This window comes from Ranitomeya imitator, chromosome 2 (assembly GCF_032444005.1).
Source record: "Ranitomeya imitator isolate aRanImi1 chromosome 2, aRanImi1.pri, whole genome shotgun sequence".
NCBI classification, from domain to species: Eukaryota; Metazoa; Chordata; class Amphibia; order Anura; family Dendrobatidae; genus Ranitomeya; species Ranitomeya imitator.
In genome coordinates this window covers 249913816-249935415 of record NC_091283.1, presented here as the reverse complement: position 1 = coordinate 249935415, position 21600 = coordinate 249913816, and the positions used below count along the sequence as shown (strand labels likewise).

General features: G+C 44.0%; 2 protein-coding genes across 3 annotated transcripts in view; one reads left to right on the top strand and one right to left on the bottom strand.

The window, feature by feature from the left end:
- The window catches only part of LOC138662926 (oocyte zinc finger protein XlCOF8.4-like), an 866299-nt gene that overhangs the window by 341031 nt on the left and 503668 nt on the right, over nucleotides 1-21600 (bottom strand). The window lies entirely within an intron of this gene.
- LOC138667352 (zinc finger protein 773-like) overlaps nucleotides 1-21600 on the top strand; it is a 101388-nt gene that overhangs the window by 36874 nt on the left and 42914 nt on the right. For both annotated transcript variants that reach the window (XM_069755581.1, XM_069755582.1), the window contains exons 2-4: nucleotides 20495-20644; nucleotides 20777-20956; nucleotides 21040-21163. In XM_069755581.1, the coding sequence (XP_069611682.1) occupies nucleotides 20495-20644; nucleotides 20777-20956; nucleotides 21040-21163 (454 nt within the window). The remainder of the gene's footprint in view (nucleotides 1-20494; nucleotides 20645-20776; nucleotides 20957-21039; nucleotides 21164-21600) is intronic.

Below are 21600 nucleotides of genomic sequence, written 5' to 3'. Positions count from 1 at the left end.
TACCGACATTCCCAACAGCTCGGAGCACGGAACCGCTGTGTCTGGGCGTGGACGAACAGGAAAGAGAAGGAGATCCAGCTCAAGGAGGGGTTTATATGGCAGTCTAATTTCTCTTGGATCACTTCAGATGTCACCTCGTTATATACCTCTATACCACATGAAGTGGCGATATTTGCTCTTAAATTCCACATGCAAAAGTATAGTGATTTTTCCATAGATTTACAGTCTTATGTCATAGAGGTCATTTCTTTTCTCATGACTACAAATTTCTTTTGTTTTAATCAAATATATTTCATGCAAACCAGTGGTGTCTCAATGGGTGCCAAATACTCACCTTCCATTGCCAATTTGGTCATGAGTTGGTGGGAAGAATGTTATATATACAATGATGAGAATCCATTTAAAGACTGTATACGATGGTACGGTAGATACATTGATGACCTGATATTTATCTGGAGTTCTGATGTATCTACCGTACAGGATTTAACAAACTATCTAAATTACAATCCATTCAATCTTAAATTTATTTCACGTCAAGACCATACGTGCATAGAGTTTCTAGATTTAAAATTAAAGGGGATACCTAATACCCCGATTGTTACTTCTACTTTTCGGAAAACCACAGCAGGGAATACAATATTGCGTGCAAACAGTCACCACCCTAAACATACTATTAAAAGTATCCCTATAGGGGAGATGGTAAGAGCTAAACGTAATTGTAGCACATTGGAAGATTATTCCCAAGAGATTGAGGGTATAAAGGGTAGACTTGTGCAGAGAGGCTACAGTGACTGGCATTTAAAAAGAGCAGAAAAAATTGTCGCTCGACGACCTCGTTTTCATAGTAAACGAAATCAAAATTTATCTCCTCAAAATCCAATCACTGTGGTCTTCCAGTATAGTAATCAATTTAATGCAATCAGGAAAATATTGACTAATAATTTGACCATTCTTAAGGAAGATGCTGATATAGCCCAAATTTTGAGTAACGGATACACAATTGTGTCTAGAAGAGCCCCCTCTTTGGGCTCTAGTTTATCTCCGAGTTCTCTTCATACCCACTCTGCACAACCTTCTCATTGGCTCAGCACAAAAGGCTTCTTTAAATGTGGTGCGATGGCATGTAAAACTTGCAAATTCTCTGGTAAATGCTATAACTTCACTGATGCCAGTAATCAAAATGTTTATCCCATCAAGACTTTCATGAACTGTAACACTAAAAATGTGGTATACATCATGGAATGCATGGCATGCCATCTTAAATACGTGGGGAGTACCATACGGTCTTTAAAAACACGTATTCGTGAACATATTTATGATGCTGAAAATATTAGTGTCAATAGGAACATTTCACAAGTTTCACAACATTTTATTAATTATCATCAATCTAACCTTGAGTCACTTAAAATTTATGCGATTGAAAAAATTCATAAACCATTTAGAGGAGGAGACATTGAGGTGACCCTGAGAAACAGGGAATCATGGTGGATCTTTAAACTCGGAACAAGAATTCCACATGGTTTAAACAAAAGGAAAGATCTCATGCTCTTTTATTAGTATTCTGAGGGTTTACAAACTATGAAGTTGCTCTTTTGCCATCTAGTACTAACTAAATTTGTAGTTTACATTTCCCGTATAATTAATGACTCCTTTGTGAGGCTAATAGCTATCAATTTGCCTCCCCCTTTTTTTTTTTTTTTTCCCTTGCTTGCCGGCCGCTGTTACATTGTCACGGCATCTGCAGCTGTGCTTTTACCTATTTGCTCCAACCTAGTTTGGCTGCTACAGCTCCCTGCTTGGGAGATTCCTGCCATTGATTGTTCTGTTTTTCCATCTATGGTTGTCTGTGAGCTCGCTATTTTCAAAGGTACTAGGGAATTTTATAGTTCTATTTATTATGAGATTTACATGTATGTCTTATTTTCTTAAGAACTCACATGAGTTTGTGTCTATGTAGACTAATATGGTTTCTTTCTATATTGTTATGTGGGTTCACGACATATGACACTGTACATACTATTTTACTATCATATTCTTGGATTTATTCAATGATTATTGTAATGTTATTATTATTTTGCATATAGTTTTTGTATTTTGTGCTATTTTTGTTTTCTCTGCATTTCTATTTAGTTAAAACACCTGTTTTTGTCTTTCCATCAAGCTTTCAAGCTTTCCATCAAGCTTTCATTATCATGTGTGCCTATTTTTGTTTGATTAGACAATTCTACCAATTGCAACACCGGAGTGATGACCGGATACTAGCATAAAAGTATAGACATGTCTTGTACCAGGTATCATGATTAAGGGTGCTTAGTCACCGGAAACGCGTTGACCTTGGTTTTAATTTTTCTGTATGCTGATGTTTTGTCCTTTCACTATATTTTAAGTGAAATAAACTATGGATTTTTCACTATTTCGTTGAGCTGGATCTCCTTCTCTTTCCTGTTCGTCCACGCCCAGACACAGCGGTTCCGTGCTCCGAGCTCCTGGGAATGTCGGTATGGTGAGCTGGATTTTGTTTTTCCTCCGATAACACTCCCACACCAAAGCCAGAGCCAATATATCCAGACTATAAGACGCACCCCCATTTTCCTCCACATTTTGGGAGGAAAAAAGTGCATCTTATAGTCTGAAAAATATGGCATATGGGCATTTAAAGGGGTTGTGAGTCATCCCGCGGGCCAGGGGTACTTGGTACCGGGTCCAGTGTTCCCAGGGGGATGTCGCGGTGGCCATAACTCGGTCCGTGACCCCGGGCGCCCATGTAAAAGGTGAAAGGTTTATGTTAGTGATGCGATCTGTGGTATTCGGTCAGGGTGACCGACGCTGCTTTAAGGGGTCATGTTATGGCAGCTAGATGGTATACCTTCCCACAGGGGAAGTATGTCCCCAGGGCTCCCGATGTGTAGATGGTGGTATGTTGAGAGGTACAGGGAAGAACGAGGACACAAGTTTGCAGTCTCTTTACCTTTACTGAAGACTTTGGCATCCACAGTCCAGGGCACCAGACCACAGGGCAGGCAGAGAAGTCCGGGCAGTCCAGAGACAAGCGAGTTCCTCTGGGTAAGTCAGGTGGGAGCCTACCAGTCTGCGCTTTCTGTCACTAAGTCCCTGAGGCCACTAAGTGTCTCAACAAGGTCTTTAATCGTTCTGCTGTCCTAGGACAGGTACCTGTATGGCAGGCAGCTCGGGCCGTGTGAACTGGGGTCTGTGACTCCAGGCTCCTAGGTGCTGCTGTGCCATAGGTAATTATGGGCAAAGTCCTTGTAGAACAATACCCTCTGGTTCTGCTCTGTGTTTTATAATCCACAAAAGCCTCGGGCTCCCGGTACCCGGATTCTTGCACTGATACTCTTCAGGGGCCTGCCCATGGCCTCCTGGAGCTCTCTCTTTCCTCTGTGCTCCACTCCTGTCTGTCCTAGCACACAGACTTCAGCTACAAACTGAGCTGTCTCCGCCTCCAAACCAAGATCTTTATTGAGGGAAGCTGCCCTAAAACAGGGCTTGGAGCTACCCTCCTGGCCTGGAAGTGGAAGGTGTTGTGTGTGTAAACCTACCAAAGGAAATCTCACTTGTCTCCAGACATAGCACTATCCTCCCCGTGAGGAAGACAGCACTACTGTGGTACCCGAACTCCTGGGGTGCCACAGTTGCTCCTTGTGTGACATTGAATGCCTATAGCTAGGTTATGATAGCATAGTCCAAATCCTTGCAAGAAATCTCTAACGTTATCAAATAGCATTTATCATGTAGAGAAAGTTAATACAAGGCATTTACTGTAGTTATATATTGCCTCCTTTGTTGGCTTGATTCATCTATCTATTGCTTCAGTGTTCCCCAACTCCAGTCCTCAAGAGCCACCAACAGGTCATGTTTTGAGGATTTCCTTAGTATTGCACAGGTCATTGAATGTTTGCCTGTCCAGGTGATGCAATTATCACCTGTGCAATACTAAGGAAATCCTGAAAACATGACCTGTTGGTAGCTCTTGAGGACCGGACTTGGGGAACACTGTATTGCATTATACACTTTTCATTTCCATTGTTACAGACCATGCTGCCATCCAGCACCAGTGCCCATTCTTGCACTGGTGTCTCTGGGAGCAGGCACCACAGAGGTAGCAATTTTTCTACAGTAAGCAGGTAATGCAACTGGTGCTGTATTGCAGGGTAGTCTGTAACCATGGAAATGAGAAGTGTATACTGCAATAGAAACATGAGTCAAGCCAACAAAGGAGGCAATGTGGACAGTCACAATGTACTAGTAAATGCCATTGATTAACTTTCTGTACATAATCAATGCCATTTATTAAAGTGAAACAGCCTGTTTAAGAAGCAAAAAGGGACAAAGGTAGTTTGAGATAAAAAGAGGGGACAATAACAATAGTTTATATTTTTGGTTTATCGCTTTCACTCCCGCCCTTCTCGCAGCCATCTTATATATAAAGCTGAATGTGTGTATGTGTGTGTGTGTGTGTGTATGTCCGGGATTGGCATCTGCACCGTCGCAGCTACAGCCACAACATTTTGCACAGTCACACGTCTGGACCCCGAGAGCGTCATAGGCTATGTTGTGAGGCGAAATTTTAACCCCGCTTGTTCCAATTCACCAAACAATTTTGCCCCTATCTACATAATGGGGAAAAATGAAAGAAAAAGTGTTGGAGGCGTCGCAGCTGCAGCCACAAAATTTTGCAGTCACACGTCTGGACCCTGAGAGCGTCATAGGCTATGTTGTGAGGTGAAATTTTAACCCCGCACTTTCCAATTCACCAAACAATTTTGCCCCTATCTACATAATGGGGAAAAGTGAAAGGAAAAGTGTTGGAGGCAAATTGACAGCTGCCAGATGTGAACAAGGGGGACTTAAAGATAGAGAGCGATGGCGCCAAAGAGTATATACCGTACAGTTGCTAAGGTGGGGCCCCGACATGGGATACTCACCACACACGGGGATATGAACACACACACAAAATGCGCCACACACTACCACGTGCTTGAACACATATTACCCTCAGCACACATTTCACCACACATACACCAACCTCGCCACATAAAAGTCGAAACACAAAAGTCGCCTCTCAAATCTCGCCACGCGCAAAACTCGCCACATGCAAAAACTAGGCTCACGCAAAACTCGCCACAAGTGCAAAACTCACCTCATGGAAAAATCGCCACATGCAAAACTTGCACACGCGGAAAAATTGCCACATGCACAAAAGTTGCAACACATGCAAAAGTTGCCTCACACAAAACTTGCACATACTCAACAGGCACCACACATAAAACTCGCCATGCGCAAAACTCGCCATGCGCAAAACTTGCTGCACACAACTTGCTACACTAACCTGTCACATGCAACTCGACACACAAAAAGTTGCTACACGCATGTTGCCACACAAAACTCATCTCACAAAAGTCGCTACATGCATGTCGCCACACGCAACTCAACACACACAACTTGACAAATGAAACTCGCCCTAAAACACACACAAGTCTGGTATTATCCTTCAAAAATAAAAATCTGATTAATAAGCAGACAAGCTACAAGAGCAACAAATGTACCATATAGGAAATACGGCAGCTGTCAGTCACATGACCTGTCTATTATGTGTATATGTGAGCTAATATATACTGTCAGGGGGAGGGCTTCCTGTTGGCTGGGGATTTATCAGGCTGTCAATTTAGCTTACAAATACTGAGGTAAAAATAGCGAGCAAATAACGTGTGAACGAGGTCTAATACAGGAGGAGATGACACACAGGTATATACTATATACAGGGGAGATGACACACAGATATATACTATATACAGGAGAGATGACACACAGGTATATACTATATAGAGGAGGAGATGACATACAGGTACATACTATATACAGGAGGAGATGACATACAGGTATATACTATATACAGGAGGAGATGACACACAGGTGTATACTATTTACAGGAGCAGATGACCTACAGGTATATACTATATACAGGAGGAGATGACATACATGTATATGCTATATATAGAAGATGACATACAGGGATATACTATATACAGGAGGAGATGACACACAGATATATACTATATACAGGGGAGATGACACACAGGTATATACTATATACAGGAGGAGATGACATACAGGTATATACTATATATAGAAGGAGATGACATACAGGTATATACTATATATAGGAGGAGATGACATACAGGTATATACTATATACAGGGGAGATGACACACATCTTGTATATACTATATCAGGGGAGATGACATACAGGTATATACTATATACAGGAGATGACATACAGGTGTATGCTATATATAAGGGAGATGACAAACATGTATATACTGAGGTGAGAATGAGAGGTGTGAGGTGAAAATGAAAAGGTGTGAGTGCAAAATGAAAGGAGTGAGGGAAAATAGTGGAGTGATCAGAAAATGACAAATGTGAGGTCAAAATGACAAGTGTTAGGGGGGAATGAGAGGTGTGAGGGAGAAAATGAGAGGTGTGAGGGAGAAAATGAGAGATGTGAGGGGGAAAATGAAAGATGTGATTGGGAAAATGAAAGGCGTGATGGGAAAATAAGAGAAGTGAGGTGCTATAACTAACCACAGATATTTACTATGCCCAGGCAACGCCGGGCTCTTCAGCTAGTAGCTTTATATATTCATATAGTTTTATGACCAGCTTATCTTTTTGCAGGACAACTTGTAAGTTCTAATGGCAGCACTTAATATTAGGTACAAGTGGAAAGCAGAAAAAAAAATCAAAATAGGGTGCAATTTGAAAAGAAAATTTGATTTTGCCACAGTTTTATGGCTTTTATTTTGATGTTCCCTATATGCTCTGAGGAACCTGTCAGCAGGATTGTGCTCAGTAAACTACAGACAGTGTCAGGTCGGCGCTGTTATACTGATTACAATGATACCTGGTGCTGAAATCCATCTTGTGGTTGTTCTTTAACCCCTTCCCGACCTGTGACACAGCGTATGCGTCATCAAAGTCGGTGCCAATCCGACCTGTGACGCATATGCTGTGTCACAGAAAGATCGCGTCCCTGCAGATCGGGTGAAAGGGTTAACTCCAATTTCACCCGATCTGCAGGGACAGGGGGAGTGGTAGTTTAGCCCAGGGGGGGTGGCTTCACCCCCCATGGCTACGATCGCTCTGATTGCCTGTTGAAAGTGAAACTGCCAATCAGAGCGATTTGTAATATTTCACCTAAAAAACTGGTGAAATATTACAATCCAGCCATGGCCGATGCTGCAATATCATCGGCCATGGCTGGAAACACTGATGTGCCCCCACCCCACCCCACCGATCGCCCCCCCAGCCCTCCGATCTGTGGTCCGCTCCCCTCCGTCCTGTGCTCCGCTCCCCTGTCCTCCTGTCCGCTCCCCCCGTGCTCCAATCCCACCTCCCGTGCTCCAATCCAACCCCCCTGCCCTCCGATCCACCCACCGCACTCCGATCCACCCCCCGCACTGAGATCCACCCCCCCATGCTCCAATCCACCCCCCGTGCTCCGATCCACCCCCCGTGTTCCGATCCACCCCCCCGTGTTCCGATCCACCCCCCGTGTTCCCCCCCCACTCCATCTTACTTACCGAGCCTCCCGGGGTCCGTCCGTCTTCTTTCCTGGGCGCCGCCATCTTCCAAAATGGCGGACGCATGCGCAGTGCGCCCACCGAATCTGCCGCCTGGCAGATTCGTTTCAAGTACATTTTGATCACTGTGATAAAACCTAACACAGTGATCAAAATGAAAAAAAAAACTAAATAACCCCCCCCCTCCCCTTTGTCACCCCCATAGGTAGGGACAATAATAAAATAAAGAAAAAATTTTTTTTTCTTCCACTAAGGTTGGGATTAGGGTTAGGGTTAGGGTTTCGGTATGTGCACACGTATTCTGGTCCTCTGCGGATTTTTCCGCAGCGGATTTGATAAATCCGCACTGCTAAACCGCTGCGGATTTATCGCGGATTTACCGCGGTTTTTCTGCGCATTTCACTGCGGTTTTACAACTGCGGTTTACTATTGGAGCAGTTGTAAAACCGCTGCGGAATCCGCAGAAAGAAGTGACATGCTGCGGAATGTAAACCGCTGCGTTTCCGTGCAGTTTTTCCGCAGCATGTGTACAGCGATTTTTGTTTCCTGTACGTTTACATTGAACTGTAAACTCATGGGAAACTGCTGCGGATCCACAGCGTTTTCCGCAGTGTGTGCACAAACCTTTAGAATTAGGCTATGTGCACACGGTGCGGATTTGGCTGCGGATCCGCAGCGGATTGGCCGCTGCGGATTCGCAGCAGTGTTCCATCAGGTTTACAGTACCATGTAAACCTATGGAAAAACAAATCCGCTGTGCCCATGGTGCGGAAAATACCGCGAGGAAACACTGCGTTGTATTTTCCGCAGCATGTCAATTCTTTGTGCGGATTCCGCAGCGTTTTACACCTGTTCCTCAATAGGAATCCGTAGGTGAAATCTGCACAAAAAACACTGGAAATCCGCGGTAAATCCACAGGTAAAACGCAGTGTCTTTTACCCACGAATTTTTCAAAAATGGTGCTGAAAAATCTCACACAAATCCGCCACGTGGGCACATAGCCTTAGGGTTAGGGTTGGAATTAGGGTTATGGCTACAGTTGGGATTAGGGTTAGGGGTGTGTTGGGGTTAGTGTTGGAGGTAGAATTGAGGGGTTTCCACTGTTTAGGCACATCAGGGGTCTCCAAACGCAACATGGCGCCACCATTGATTCCAACCAATCTTGTATTCAAATAGTCAAATGGTGCTCCCTCACTTCTGAGCCCCGACGTGTGCCCAAACAGTGGTTTACCCCCACATGTGGGGTAACAGCATATTCAGGATAAACTGCGCAACAATTACTGGGGTCCAATTTCTCCTGTTACCCTTGTGAAAATAAAAAATTGCTTGCTAAAACATCATTTTTGAGGAAAGAAAAATTATTTTTTATTTTCACGGCTCTGCGTTGTAAACGTCTGTGAAGCACTTGGGGGTTCAAAGTCCTCACCACACATCTAGATTAGTTCCTTTGGGGGTCTAGTTTCCAAAATGGGGTCATTTGTGGGGGATCTGCAATGTTTAGGCACACAGGGGCTCTCCAAACGCGACATGGTGTCTGCTAATGATTGGAGCTAATTTTCCATTTAAAAAGCCAAATGGAGTGCCTTCCCTTCCGAGCCCTGCCGTGCGCCCAAACAGTGGTTTACCCCCACATATGGGGTATCAGCATACTCAGGACAAACTGGACAACAACATTTGGGGTCCAATTTCTCCTATTACTCTTGGCAAAATAGGAAATTCCAGGCTAAAATATCATTTTTGAGGAAAGAAAAATTATTTTTTATTTTCATGGCTCTGCGTTATAAACTTCTGTGAAGCACCTGGGGGTTTAAAGTGCTCAATATGCATCTAGATAAGTTCCTTGTGGGGTCTAGTTTCCAAAATGGGGTCACTTGTGGGGGAGCTCCAATGTTTAGGCACACAGGGGCTCTCCAAAGGCGATATGGTGTCCGCTAACAATTGGAGCTAATTTTCCATTCAAAAAGTCAAATGGCGCGCCTTCCCTTTCGAGCCCTGCCGTGTGCCCAAACAGTGGTTTACCCCCACATATGAGGTATCAGCGTATTCGGGAGAAATTGCCCAACAAATTTTAGGATCCATTTTATCCTATTGCCCATGTGAAAATGAAAAAATTCCTGTCAATTTTGCATTGAAAAGTCAAACGGCGCTCCTTCCCTTCCGAGCTCTCCCATCCGCCCAAACAGTGGTTTACCCCCACATATGGGCTATCAGCGTACTCAGGACAAATTGTACAACAACTTTTGGGGTCCAATTTCTTCTCTTACCCTTGGGAAAATAAAAAATTGGGGGCGAAAAGATAATTTTTGTGAAAAAATATGTTTTTTTATTTTTACGGTTCTACATTATAAACTTCTGTGAAGCACTTGTTGGGTCAAAGTGCTCACCACACCTCTAGATAAGTTCCTTAGGGGGTCTACTTTCCAAAATGGTGTCACTTGTGGGGGGTTTCAATGTTTAGCCACATCAGGGGCTCTCCAAACGAAACATGGCGTCCCATCTCAATTCCAGTCAATTTTGCATTGAAAAGTCAAATGGCACTCCTTCGCTTCCGAGCTCTGCCATGCGCCCAAACAGTGGTTTACCCCCACATGTGGGGTATTGGCATACTCAGGACAAATTGTACAACAATGTTTGGGGTCCATTTTCTCCTGTTACCCTTGGTAAAATAAAACAAATTGGAGCTGAACTACATTTTTTGTGAAAAAAAGTTAAATGTTCATTTTTATTTAAACATTCAAAAAATTCCTGTGAAGCACCAGAAGGGTTAATAAACTTCTTGAATATGGTTTTGAGCACCTTGAGGGGTGTAGTTTTTAGAATGGTGTCACACTTGGGTATTTTCTATCATATAGACCCCTCAAAATGACTTCAAATGAGATGTGGTCCCTAAAATAAAATGGTGTTGTAGAAATGAGAAATTGCTGGTCAACTTTTAACCCTTATAACTCCCTAACAAAAAAAAATTTTGGTTCCAAAATTGTGCTGATGTAAAGTAGACATGTGGGAAATGTTACTTATTAAGTATTTTGTGTGACATATCTCTGTGATTTAATTGCATAAAAATTCAAAGTTGGAAAATTGCGAAATTTTCATAATTTTCGCCAAATTTCCGTTTTTTTCACAAATAAACGCAGGTACTATCAAATAATTTTTACCATTGTCATGAAGTACAATATGTCACGAGAAAACAATGTCAGAATCACCAGGATCCATTGAAGCGTTCCAGAGTTATAACCTCATAAAGGGACAGTGGTCAGAATTGTAAAAATTGGCCCGGTCATTAACGTGCAAACCACCCTTGGGGGTAAAGGGGTTAAGGTCAAAAAAGGCTGGGTCATGAAGGGGTTAATCTTTATTTTCAGTATTGAGTTAATGATATGCTCGTGCTCCGGGGCGGCCTGTGGTGGGTCTTCATGTGGTGCTCTGATTGGCTATTCATAATGCAAAATGCTGACAGGTCACTCATCATTCACTGACCCGCCCCCTAGTTTCCATAATGAATACCATCACATAGTGAATAAAAAAAATAAACGCTTTTGCAGGCAGATGCCAGCCTTGGCCCCTGCACTGCAGCATAATCGCATGGTTACTGTGCACTTCATCCCTTTTGCAGATTTACTTGAGCAAAAATAAAATATCAATTTTGTTAGCTGCTACTGCACATGTGCCCCAAGTGCCACTATCGGTTTGTATAGAGATCTGATAGCTGCAACTGCGCATACACCAGCATACACCGGCGGCGCCATCTTACTTGAGAAGATAAAAAAATCCTCATCAAATATGGTGCCGCTTGAGCAGTAGCAGCTCTCGGGGATCGCCAAGGGATTAGTGACCTGTCAGCAGTCTGCATTATGAATAGCACCACGTACATGAACCCCGTCTTAGGACTCGAGCATATCAGCACCACAAAACTGGAAATAAAGTTTAAGAAACAACAAGACAAATTTCATTACCAGGTATCATTTTATTCAGTATAACGCCGTAGACCTGACACTGAGTGTAGGTTACTGCGCACAGTCTTGCTGACAGGTTCCCTTTAACGCCCTTCTCCAGGTCAGTATGACTACAGCAGCATAACAAGAAGTAGAGCATTAATTGTGTTTACTAGAAAAAAAGAAAACTTGGGAACATTTTTATTCTGCTTGTTTCATTGCCATAGTCTAAAATATATATTTTTTTATATTTCCGGATCTGTGTGAGAGCTCAATTTTTGTGTCACAGCCTTTACTTTTTAATTATGATTATATAGTGTGTATCACTTTTTGAATGTTTTCACAGATGTGAAGTCACTAAACAAAAGGAGATTCAGCCATTTAGATTTCTTTTCTATTATGCTGTTTGCCGTATGGAGTAAAACAATATATTGTAACAGTGCATGCAACTTCAGCTGGTAAAACACTTGGTCCTTGAGCATAAGACCAAAAAGAAAATCTTTTCTTTTCTTGCAGCTGTGGAGTGACCCTTCAAAAACACTTGGACAAGTTGAATGAAGGTATCACTTGCAGAGAGAAACGATGCTCCGCAGATCTGTGAGATGGCAATGAACACATGCACGGCCCCTGCAGAGCCAGATAGTGCAGGACTCGCCCATATGTCCGGCCCCTGCAGACCAAGATAGTGCAGGACTCGCCCATATGTCCGGCCCCTGCAGACCAAGATAGTGCAGGACTCGCCCATATGTCCGGCCCCTGCAGAGCCAGATAGTGCAGGACTCGCCCATATGTCCGGCCCCTGCAGACCAAGATAGTGCAGGACTCGCCCATATATCCGGCCCCTGCAGAGCCAGATAGTGCAGGACTCGCCCATATGTCCGGCCCCTGCAGAGCCAGATAGTGCAGGACTCGCCCATATGTCCGGCCCCTGCAGAGCCAGATAGTGCAAGACTCACCCATATGTCCGTCCCCTGCAGAATCAGATAGTGCAGGACTCGCCCATATGTCCGGCCCCTGCAGAATCAGATAGTGCAGCACTCGCCCATATGTCCGGCCCCTGCAGACCAAGATATTGCAGGACTCGCCCATATGTCCGGCCCCTGCAGACCAAGATAGTGCAGGACTCGCCCATATGTCCGGCTCCTGCAGAGCCAGATAGTGCAGCACTCGCCCATATGTCCGGCCCCTGCAGAATCAGATAGTGCAGGACTCGCCCATATGTCCGGCCCCTGCAGAATCAGATAGTGCAGCACTCGCCCATATGTCCGGCCCCTGCAGAGCCAGATAGTGCAGGACTCGCCCATATGTCCGGCCCCTGCAGAGCCAGATAGTGCAGCACTCGCCCATATGTCCGGCCCCTGCAGAGCCAGATAGTGCAGGACTCGCCCATATGTCCGGCCCCTGCAGAATCAGATAGTGCAGGACTCGCCCATATGTCCGGCCCCTACAGACCAAGATAGTGCAGGACTCGCCCATATGTCCGGTTTGTGCTGCTACAGAAGGACCCGACCTCCCACACAGCGGATTAGGGAGACCCTAGTGCTTATGAGTTTGCAGCCAGTTCTTGGGTGGATGCAAACAAAAAAATTCTATAAAGTCATTTGATCAGTAGACCGTTTCCTATAACATTAAATGTACAGTCACTTGGAAATAGATATATAGTAAATTAGTGCCTCCCACCCAATTTCTTTGGCCATGTGATTTTCCATGTAAATACACAGCATGTCTGAAACTCTGCTATCACGTCAGGAGAATAATTAATATGTCAGATATTAAAAGTGGAACATGATTGGAGTTTATGTGGTAACCTGCATTCTTTAAAAAAAAAAAAACTAAAAAAAAAACAACAGGCAAATGTGGGATTTGAACCCAGGAAAAGCTCCATTGGAGAGTTCACAGCCAGCAGCTTTACCACTGTACCATAAGCTCAAGTGATAGCCTGCATTGATTTTCTTTACCTATGAAATCTATGCACACTCTCAGGAACTGGAAAAATCATTTTGATTTTTTTTCTGATATATGGTGACTTTCTTAGGCTAGTTTCACACTAGCGTTCAGCAGGGCTGCGGAGGGCTGCGTAGTTCCTCCGTGAAGCCCCGCCCACTGCTGCACCTCTTCATTCAGCTCCGCCTACGGCTGCATGCGACATGCGCACCCTATCTTTACCATTGGGTACGCAGGCCGTGCCGATGTATGCGGATGCCTCCACATGCGTCGATTTGACGGTGTGGCAACCGCACCAAATTGCAACTCGCTGCGTGTGGCACAGGTCGCCGCACCATCAAAATGACGCATGTGGAGGCATCGGCATGGCCTGCGTACCGACGTAGACGGAGCTGGCGCGGCGGTGGGCAGAGCTTTACGGAGGACGTACACAGCCCTCCATTCGCAAATGTGAAACCAGCCTTAACCCATCAAAGTGAAACATCTCTTTGATTAGTGCAGAATGTCACATTTAAAATAAATAAATAAGAAATTTACTTTCACTGGGGCTAGAACCCATGATTCCCACTCTGCAGTAAAGAGCTTAACCACTCAGCCATCAGCTGAACTGGGAGCGCATGGCTTCCTTTTCTTATGAGGTGAAACATTCATGTGCTGCATTGTGCGGGTATCTGAAAAACATTTTGATTTTGATGTTTGATTTTGATGTTTGACAAAAGTCAAGTATCAGGTATCAGGTATCAAACTCATTTATGGAAATCACAGAACTAGGAGTGTCTGCCACATGTTTACATTGACTGTGACATAAGCCAACTAGAAGACAGTGAAATTACAACAGAGTCTATAGTACAGTGGTTAGGTGTGCAGGCTTGCAAACAGAGAGCTGTGAGTTTGTACCCCAGCAACGAAAATTAATTTTATTATTATTATTATTTTTCTTATTATTTTAAACCAAAACTATGTGTGATGAAAAAGCATAAGGCTGCTTTCACACATCAGGTTTTTGTCGTCGGGCACGATCCGGCGAGTTTTGCAAAAAACGGATGCTGCGGAAAAAAACAGATATGGCAGAAAAAAACAGATCCTGCGGGAAAACAAGGGATCCGCCAGAAAAGAAATGGATCTGGAAGAAAAAAAACAGATTCTGCAAAAAAAAAAAAAAAAAAACGGATCCTGCGCAAAAAAACAGGACAGCGGAAAATAAAAAGAATCGGTGGAAAAAAACGGATCCGGCAAAAAAAACACGGATCCTGCGCCAAAAAAACTGATCCAGCAGAAAAAAACGGATCCGGCGGAAAAAAACGGATCCTGCGGGAAAAAAAAGGGATCCACCAGAAAAAAATGGATCTGGAGGAAAAAAACGGATTCTGCAAAAAAAAAAACGGATCCTGCACAAAAAAACAGGACGGCGGAAAATAAAAAGAATCGGTGGAAAAAAACGGATCCGGCAAAAAAAACGGATCCTGCGCAAAAAAAACGGATCCGGCAAAAAAAAAAACGGATCCTGCGCCAAAAAAACTGATCCGGCAGAAAAAAACGGATCCGGCGGAAAAAAAACTGATCCTGCGGGGAAAAAAAGGGATCCGCCAGAAAAAATGGATCTGGAGGAAAAAAACGGATTCTGCAAAAAAAAAAAAAAAAACGGATCCTGCGCAAAAAAACAGGACGGCGGAAAATAAAAAGAATCGGTGGAAAAAAACGGATCCGGCAAGAAAAAACGGATCCTGCGCAAAAAAAAAACAAATCCGGCAAAATAAAAACGGATCCTGCGCCAAAAAAAAATGATCCGGCAGAAAAAAACGGATCCGGCGGAAAAAAACGGATCCTGCGGGAAAAAAAAGGGATCCGCCAGAAAAAAATGGATCTGGAGGAAAAAAACGGATTCTGCAAAAAAAAAAACAAAAAAACGGATCCTGCGCAAAAAAACAGGACGGCGGAAAATAAAAAGAATCGGTGGAAAAAAACGGATCCGGCAAAAAAAACGGATCCTGCGCAAAAAAAACGGATCCGGCAAAAAATGGATCCTGTGCCAAAAAAACTGATCCGGCAGAAAAAAACGGATCCGGAGGAAAAAAACGGATCCTGCGGGAAAAAAAAGGGATCCGCCAGAAAAAAATGGATCTGGAGGAAAAAAACGGATTCTGCAAAAAAAAAAAAAAAACGGATCCTGCGCAAAAAAACAGGACGGCGGAAAATAAAAAGAATCGGTGGAAAAAAACGGATCTGGCAAAAAAAACGGATCCTGCGCAAAAAAACGGATACGGCAAAATAAAAACGGATCCTGCACCACAAAAACTGATCCGGCAGAAAAAAAACGGATCCTGCGGGAAAAAAAGGGATCCGCCAGAAAAAAACGGATCTGGAGGAAAAAAACGGATCCGGCAAAAAAAACGGATCCTGCGCAAAAAAACGGATCTGGCAAAAGAAAACGGATTCTGCGCCAAAAAACGGATTTTGCACCAAAAAACGGAGCCGGGAGAAAAAAACGGATCCGGCGAAAAAAAAATGGATCCTGCGCAAAAAAGCGGATCCGGCGAAAAAAACGGATCCTGCGCAAAAAAAACGGATCTGGCAGAAACAAACAGATCCGGCGGAAAAAAAACGGATCCTGCGCCAAAAAAACGGATCCGGCAGAAAAAAAAGGATCCCGAAAAAAAACGGATCCGGAAAAAAAACGGATTGGCGGAAAAAAACGGATCGACGGACAAAAAACGGATCCGGCAGAAACAAAACGGATCTGGCAGAAAAAAACGGATCGGCGGAAAAAACGGATCCGGCAGCAAAAAAAAAACGGATCCTGCGCACAAAAAACGGATCCGGCAGAAAAAACGGATCCGGCGGAAAAAAAAACGGATCCTGCGCACAAAAAACGGATGTGGCAGAAACAAAACGGATCCGGTGGAAAAAAACGGATCCGGCAGAAAATAAACAGATCGACGGAAAAAAACAGACCCGGAAGAAAAGAACGGATCCACGGAAAAAACGGATCCGGTGGAAAAAAACGGATCCAGCAGAAAAAAACGGATCCGGCGAGAAAATAACGGAACCGGATGACAAAAACTGATCCAGCAGAAAAATAAAAACGATCTGGCGGAAAAAAAAACAGATCCTGCGTCTAGAGACTACAGCCGTTGGCCTTACCATTGCACCACAAGCTCAAGTGATCCCAGGTGCTAATTTTAGCTAATTTTACTAATTTTACTAATTTCAGGTATCAGAGTAAGGTATCAGAGTAAGGTATCAGAGTAAAGGTACCGTCACACTTAGCGACGCTGCAGCGATACCGACAACGATCCGGATCGCTGCAGAGTCGCTGTTTGGTCGCTGGAGAGCTGTCACACAAACCGCTCTCCAGCGACCAACGATGCCGGTAACCAGGGTAAACATCGGGTAACTAAGCGCAGGGCCGCGCTTAGTAACCCGATGTTTACCCTGGTTACCATCCTAAAAGTAAAAAAAAAAAAAACATTACATACTTACCTACAGCCGTCTGTCCTCCAGCGCTGTGCTCTGCACTTCTCCTGTACTGTCTGTGTGAGCACAGCGGCCGGAAAGCAGAGCGGTGACGTCACCGCTCTGCTTTCCGGCTGATCGACGCTCACAGCCAGTACAGGAGGAGTGCAGAGCACAGCGCTGGAGGACAGACGGCTGTAGGTAAGTATGTAGTGTTTGTTTTTTTTTACTTTTAGGATGGTAACCAGGGTAAACATCGGGTTACTAAGCGCGGCCCTGCGCTTAGTTACCCGATGTTTACCCTGGTTACCAGTGAAGACATCGCTGAATCGGTGTCACACACACCGATTCAGCGATGTCTACGGGAAGTCCAGCGACCAAATAAAGTTCTGGACTTTCTTCCCCGACCAGCGACAGCACAGCAGGGGCCTGATCGCTGCTGCCTGTCACACTGGACGATATCGCTAGCGAGGACGCTGCAACGTCACGGATCGCTAGCGATATCGTCTAGTGTGACGGTACCTTAAGGTATCAGAATCAGGTATCAGAGTTAGGTATCAGAGTAAGGTATCAGAGTAAGGTATCAGAGTTAGGTATCAGAGTAAGGTATCAGAGTAAGGTATGAGAGTAAGGTATGAGAGTAAGGTATCAGAGTTAGGTATCAGAGTAAGGTATCAGAGTTAGGTATCAGAGTAAGGTATCAGAGTAAGGTATCAGAGTTAGGTATTACAGTAAGGTATCAGAGTAAGGTATCAGAGTTAGGTATCAGAGTAAGGTATCAGAGTTAGGTATCAGAGTTAGGTATCAGAGTTAGGTATCAGAGTCAAGTATCAGAGTCAAGTATCAGAGTTAGGTATCAGAGTCAAGTATCAAAGTAAGGTATCAGAGTTAGGTATCAGAGTCAAGTATCAAAGTAAGGTATCAGATTAAGGTATCAGAGTAAGGTATCAGAGTTAGGTATCAGAGTAAGGTATCAGAGTTAGGTATCAGAGTAAGGTATCAGAGTAAGGTATCAGAGTTAGGTATCAGAGTAAGGTATCAGAGTAAGGTATCAGAGTTAGGTATCAGAGTAAGGTATCAGAGTAAGTTATCAGAGTAAGGTATCAGAGTAAGGTATCAGAGTTAGGTATCAGAGTAAGGTATCAGAGTAAGGTATCAGAGTAAGGTATCAGAGTTAGGTATCAGAGTAAGGTATCAGAGTAAGGTATCAGAGTTAGGTATCAGAGTTAGGTATCAGAGTAAGGTATCAGAGTAAGGTATCAGAGTAAGGTATCAGAGTTAGGTATCAGAGTAAGGTATCAGAGTTAGGTATCAGAGTTAGGTATCAGAGTCAAGTATCAGAGTTAGGTATCAGAGTCAAGTATCAGAATGAGGTATCAGACAGAGTATTTCTGATGTTTGACTTTGATTTGTGACCATGTCCTAAAATGAACACCGTAGGACAGAACCACAGACAGGTATGGTATATTGTTGTCTTTTTTATTTTAGTTTTAGTACAGGAGATCGAGGGCTTTGGTGGAATTAGGCGAGGTCGTAAGTATGGTTTAATTGAGATTATTAAAGGAGTCTGTGTCCTTTTTTTCAGTTCACCTTATTCTTGCTGTGTCTTTATTTACCGTATAACTATAGGATTAGTAATGGATAGGTGTCTTACTCTCCATTACTAAGCCATGGGCTTGATGTTACCTGACAATACAAAGGTGACATCAACTACACAAATTTTAACCCCACTTTCAAGTAGGAATAGCCAGGCAAAGCACTAGAATTGGCGCATCTAACAGATGTGCCTTTTCTTGGCACCTGCGGGCTGTTATTGTTAGGCTTGGGGGTCAATATCCATGGCCCCTTAGCAGCCTGAGAATACCAGCCCCCAGCTGTCAGCTTTAGGCCGGGATCACACATGCGAGAAACACGTCCGTGTCTTGCATGTGAGATCCAAGCTCTGGTGCCGGCACTCCAGAGCGTTGCTATGCGGCCACACGCTCCGCTCCACAGTGCCGGCGCCAGAGCTTGGATTTCACATGCGAGACACGGACGTGTTTCTCGCATGTGTGATCCCGGCCTTAGAAAGGCTGGTGTTCACAAAATGGGGTGGACCCTCTGCCATTTTTTTTCAATTATTTAAATAATTTAAAAAGGAGCTCACAGCTGGGGGCTGCAACCCTCAACTGTCAGCTTCAGCAAGGCTAGTTATCAAGAATAGAGTGGTCCCCACAATGTATTTTTTAATAATTCTCCCAGTGAACTCGCCTCTGCACGACTTTCTCACGGTGCTAGCGGGGTTTCTCACCGAGGTCACAGCAGTTCAGCCCAGCTGGGAACAGAGCATTAGTGATGTCACAGCTAGATACTGAGGCTGCGCTCGCAGCAGCTCATTCACCAGAGGTTGTCAGCCTGTACGGTCACATCTTGGCACCGTCCAGGTTGGAAACTATTTCTCCCCCAGACATGGATTACAGCGTGGGACAGAATAATGGAGAGGTGAGGGATATTGCTGTTTTATTATTTTTGGTTTATTACAGGAGATTGCGGGCTTCGGTTGAATTGAGCAAGGTTGTAAGTATGGTTTAATTGAGATTATTAAAGGAGTCTGTGTCATTCTTTCAATTAAAGGAGTTTTTTTCTGGGTGTCTTGTGTTTTCTTTCAATGTGACTATGGGGTTAGTAATGGGGGCATCTTATTGATGCCTCTCCATTACTAGCCTTGAGGCTTGATGTCACCTAACAATACAAAGGTGTCACCAACCCCCAACTATTACCCCACTTGCCACCGCTAAAGGGCAAGTGGGAAGAGAGACGCTAAGTGCCAGAATTGGTGCATCTTAGAGATGTGCCTTTTCTGAGGTGGCTGAGAGCTAATGTTTTTAGCCTAGGGGGCCAGTATCCATGGCCCCTTCTTAGGCTATTAATATCAACCCGCAGCTGTCTGCATAGCCTTTGCTGGTTATTAAATACAGGGGGACCCTACGTCACTTTTTTGGGGGTCCCCCATTTTAATAGCCACTAAAGGCTAAGTATACAGTTGTGAGCTGATAATAACAGCCTGAGATGCTCCATGGGTATTACCCCCTTCCTAGGCTATAAACAAACTTCTGTGTGTGAATCAGACCTGAGATCTAACATGATAGAAGATTACAGGAAGACGGGAAACCTTCATATAGACGGCCGGTGGTGATGGAGTCAGTGACCGAGTCTGTCCAAATATGTTTCTAGAGTCGTAGTTGAAGATGGAGATGTCGCCCTCATCATGAAGTAGTTATTTCTCATGTCGTGTGTAATGAATATCTCCTGCAGTATTGCTAATGCCGATTCCAGGGGCGGTAAATGAGACGAGAATTAGCGTTATAGAAGATGAGTCTATGAGAAACGTATTCAGCTGCCGACTCCGAGGAGGAAACTGCTTGTTGTCTGTGGCCTAAATATATAGGTTTTATTAGTAGATGTAAAGAAGAAAACTAAATACTGTAAAATAATAACTCTCCTCATATGTTTCCCTTATTATCTCCAGTAATTGTATTATTACACAGGATTCTTATGATGTTACATCGGCTCGTCTTCTCATTCAGGTCTCTACAATATCGGATCCTCTCAGTGAAGATCTTCTAGAAAAGAGAATTTTCCTGATTTACCCATCACAGATGGATATGGACAGAGACAAGATGGCGGAGAGGATATTACACCTCACCCTAGAGATCCTCTTCCGGCTTACTGGAGAGGTGAGAGATTCTGATGACGTCACATTACATCATTCTTATCTATGGGAATAACAGATGGACAGAACTGGAGAGGTGAGGAGGACTCTGGAAATGTCTGTAGTGAGATTTATTAATGTGTCTCTCCATTACCAGGATTACACAGTGGTGAAGAAGACCTCTAGTGATCGCTGTCAGGACCCTGTGTCTGAGGGATGGGGAAGACCCCTGAGCCCAATCATGGGGCCTCCACCTCACCACCTGATCCATGAGGATATCAATGACCAGAAGATCCTAGAACTCATCTTCAAGATGATTGAGCTGCTGGTTGGAGAGGTGACGCTGCTGGGAATGCTGGGACATTATACAGCAACACTATGAAGGGATCGGGGGGATGACGGTATCATTGTATGTGTCAGGTTCCCATAAGGAGTCAGGATTTCGCTGTCTATTTCTCCATGGAGGAGTGGGAATATTTGGAAGGACACAGAGATCTATACAAGAACGTCATAATGGAGGTTCCCCAGCCCCTCACATCTCCAGGTAATAGACAGGACTAAATACACTGCTCAAAAAAATAAAGGTAACACTTAAACAGAATATAACTCCAAGTAAATCAAACTTCTGTGAAATCATACTGTCCACTTAGGAAGCAACACTGTTTGACAATCAATTTCACATGCTGTTGTGCAAATGGAATAGACAACAGATGGAAATTATTGGCAATTATCAAGACATCCCCTATAAAGGAGTGGTTCTGCAGGTGGGGACCACAGACCACATTTCAGTACCAATGCTTTCTGGCTGATGTTTTGGTCACTTTTGAATGTTGGTTGTGCTTTCACACTTGTGGTAGCATGAGCGTGACTCTACAACCCACACAAATGTCTCAGGTAGTGCAGCTCATCCAGGATGGCACATCAATGTGAGTTGTGGCAGGAAGGTTTGCTGTGCCTGTCAGCGTAGTGTCCAGAGGCTGG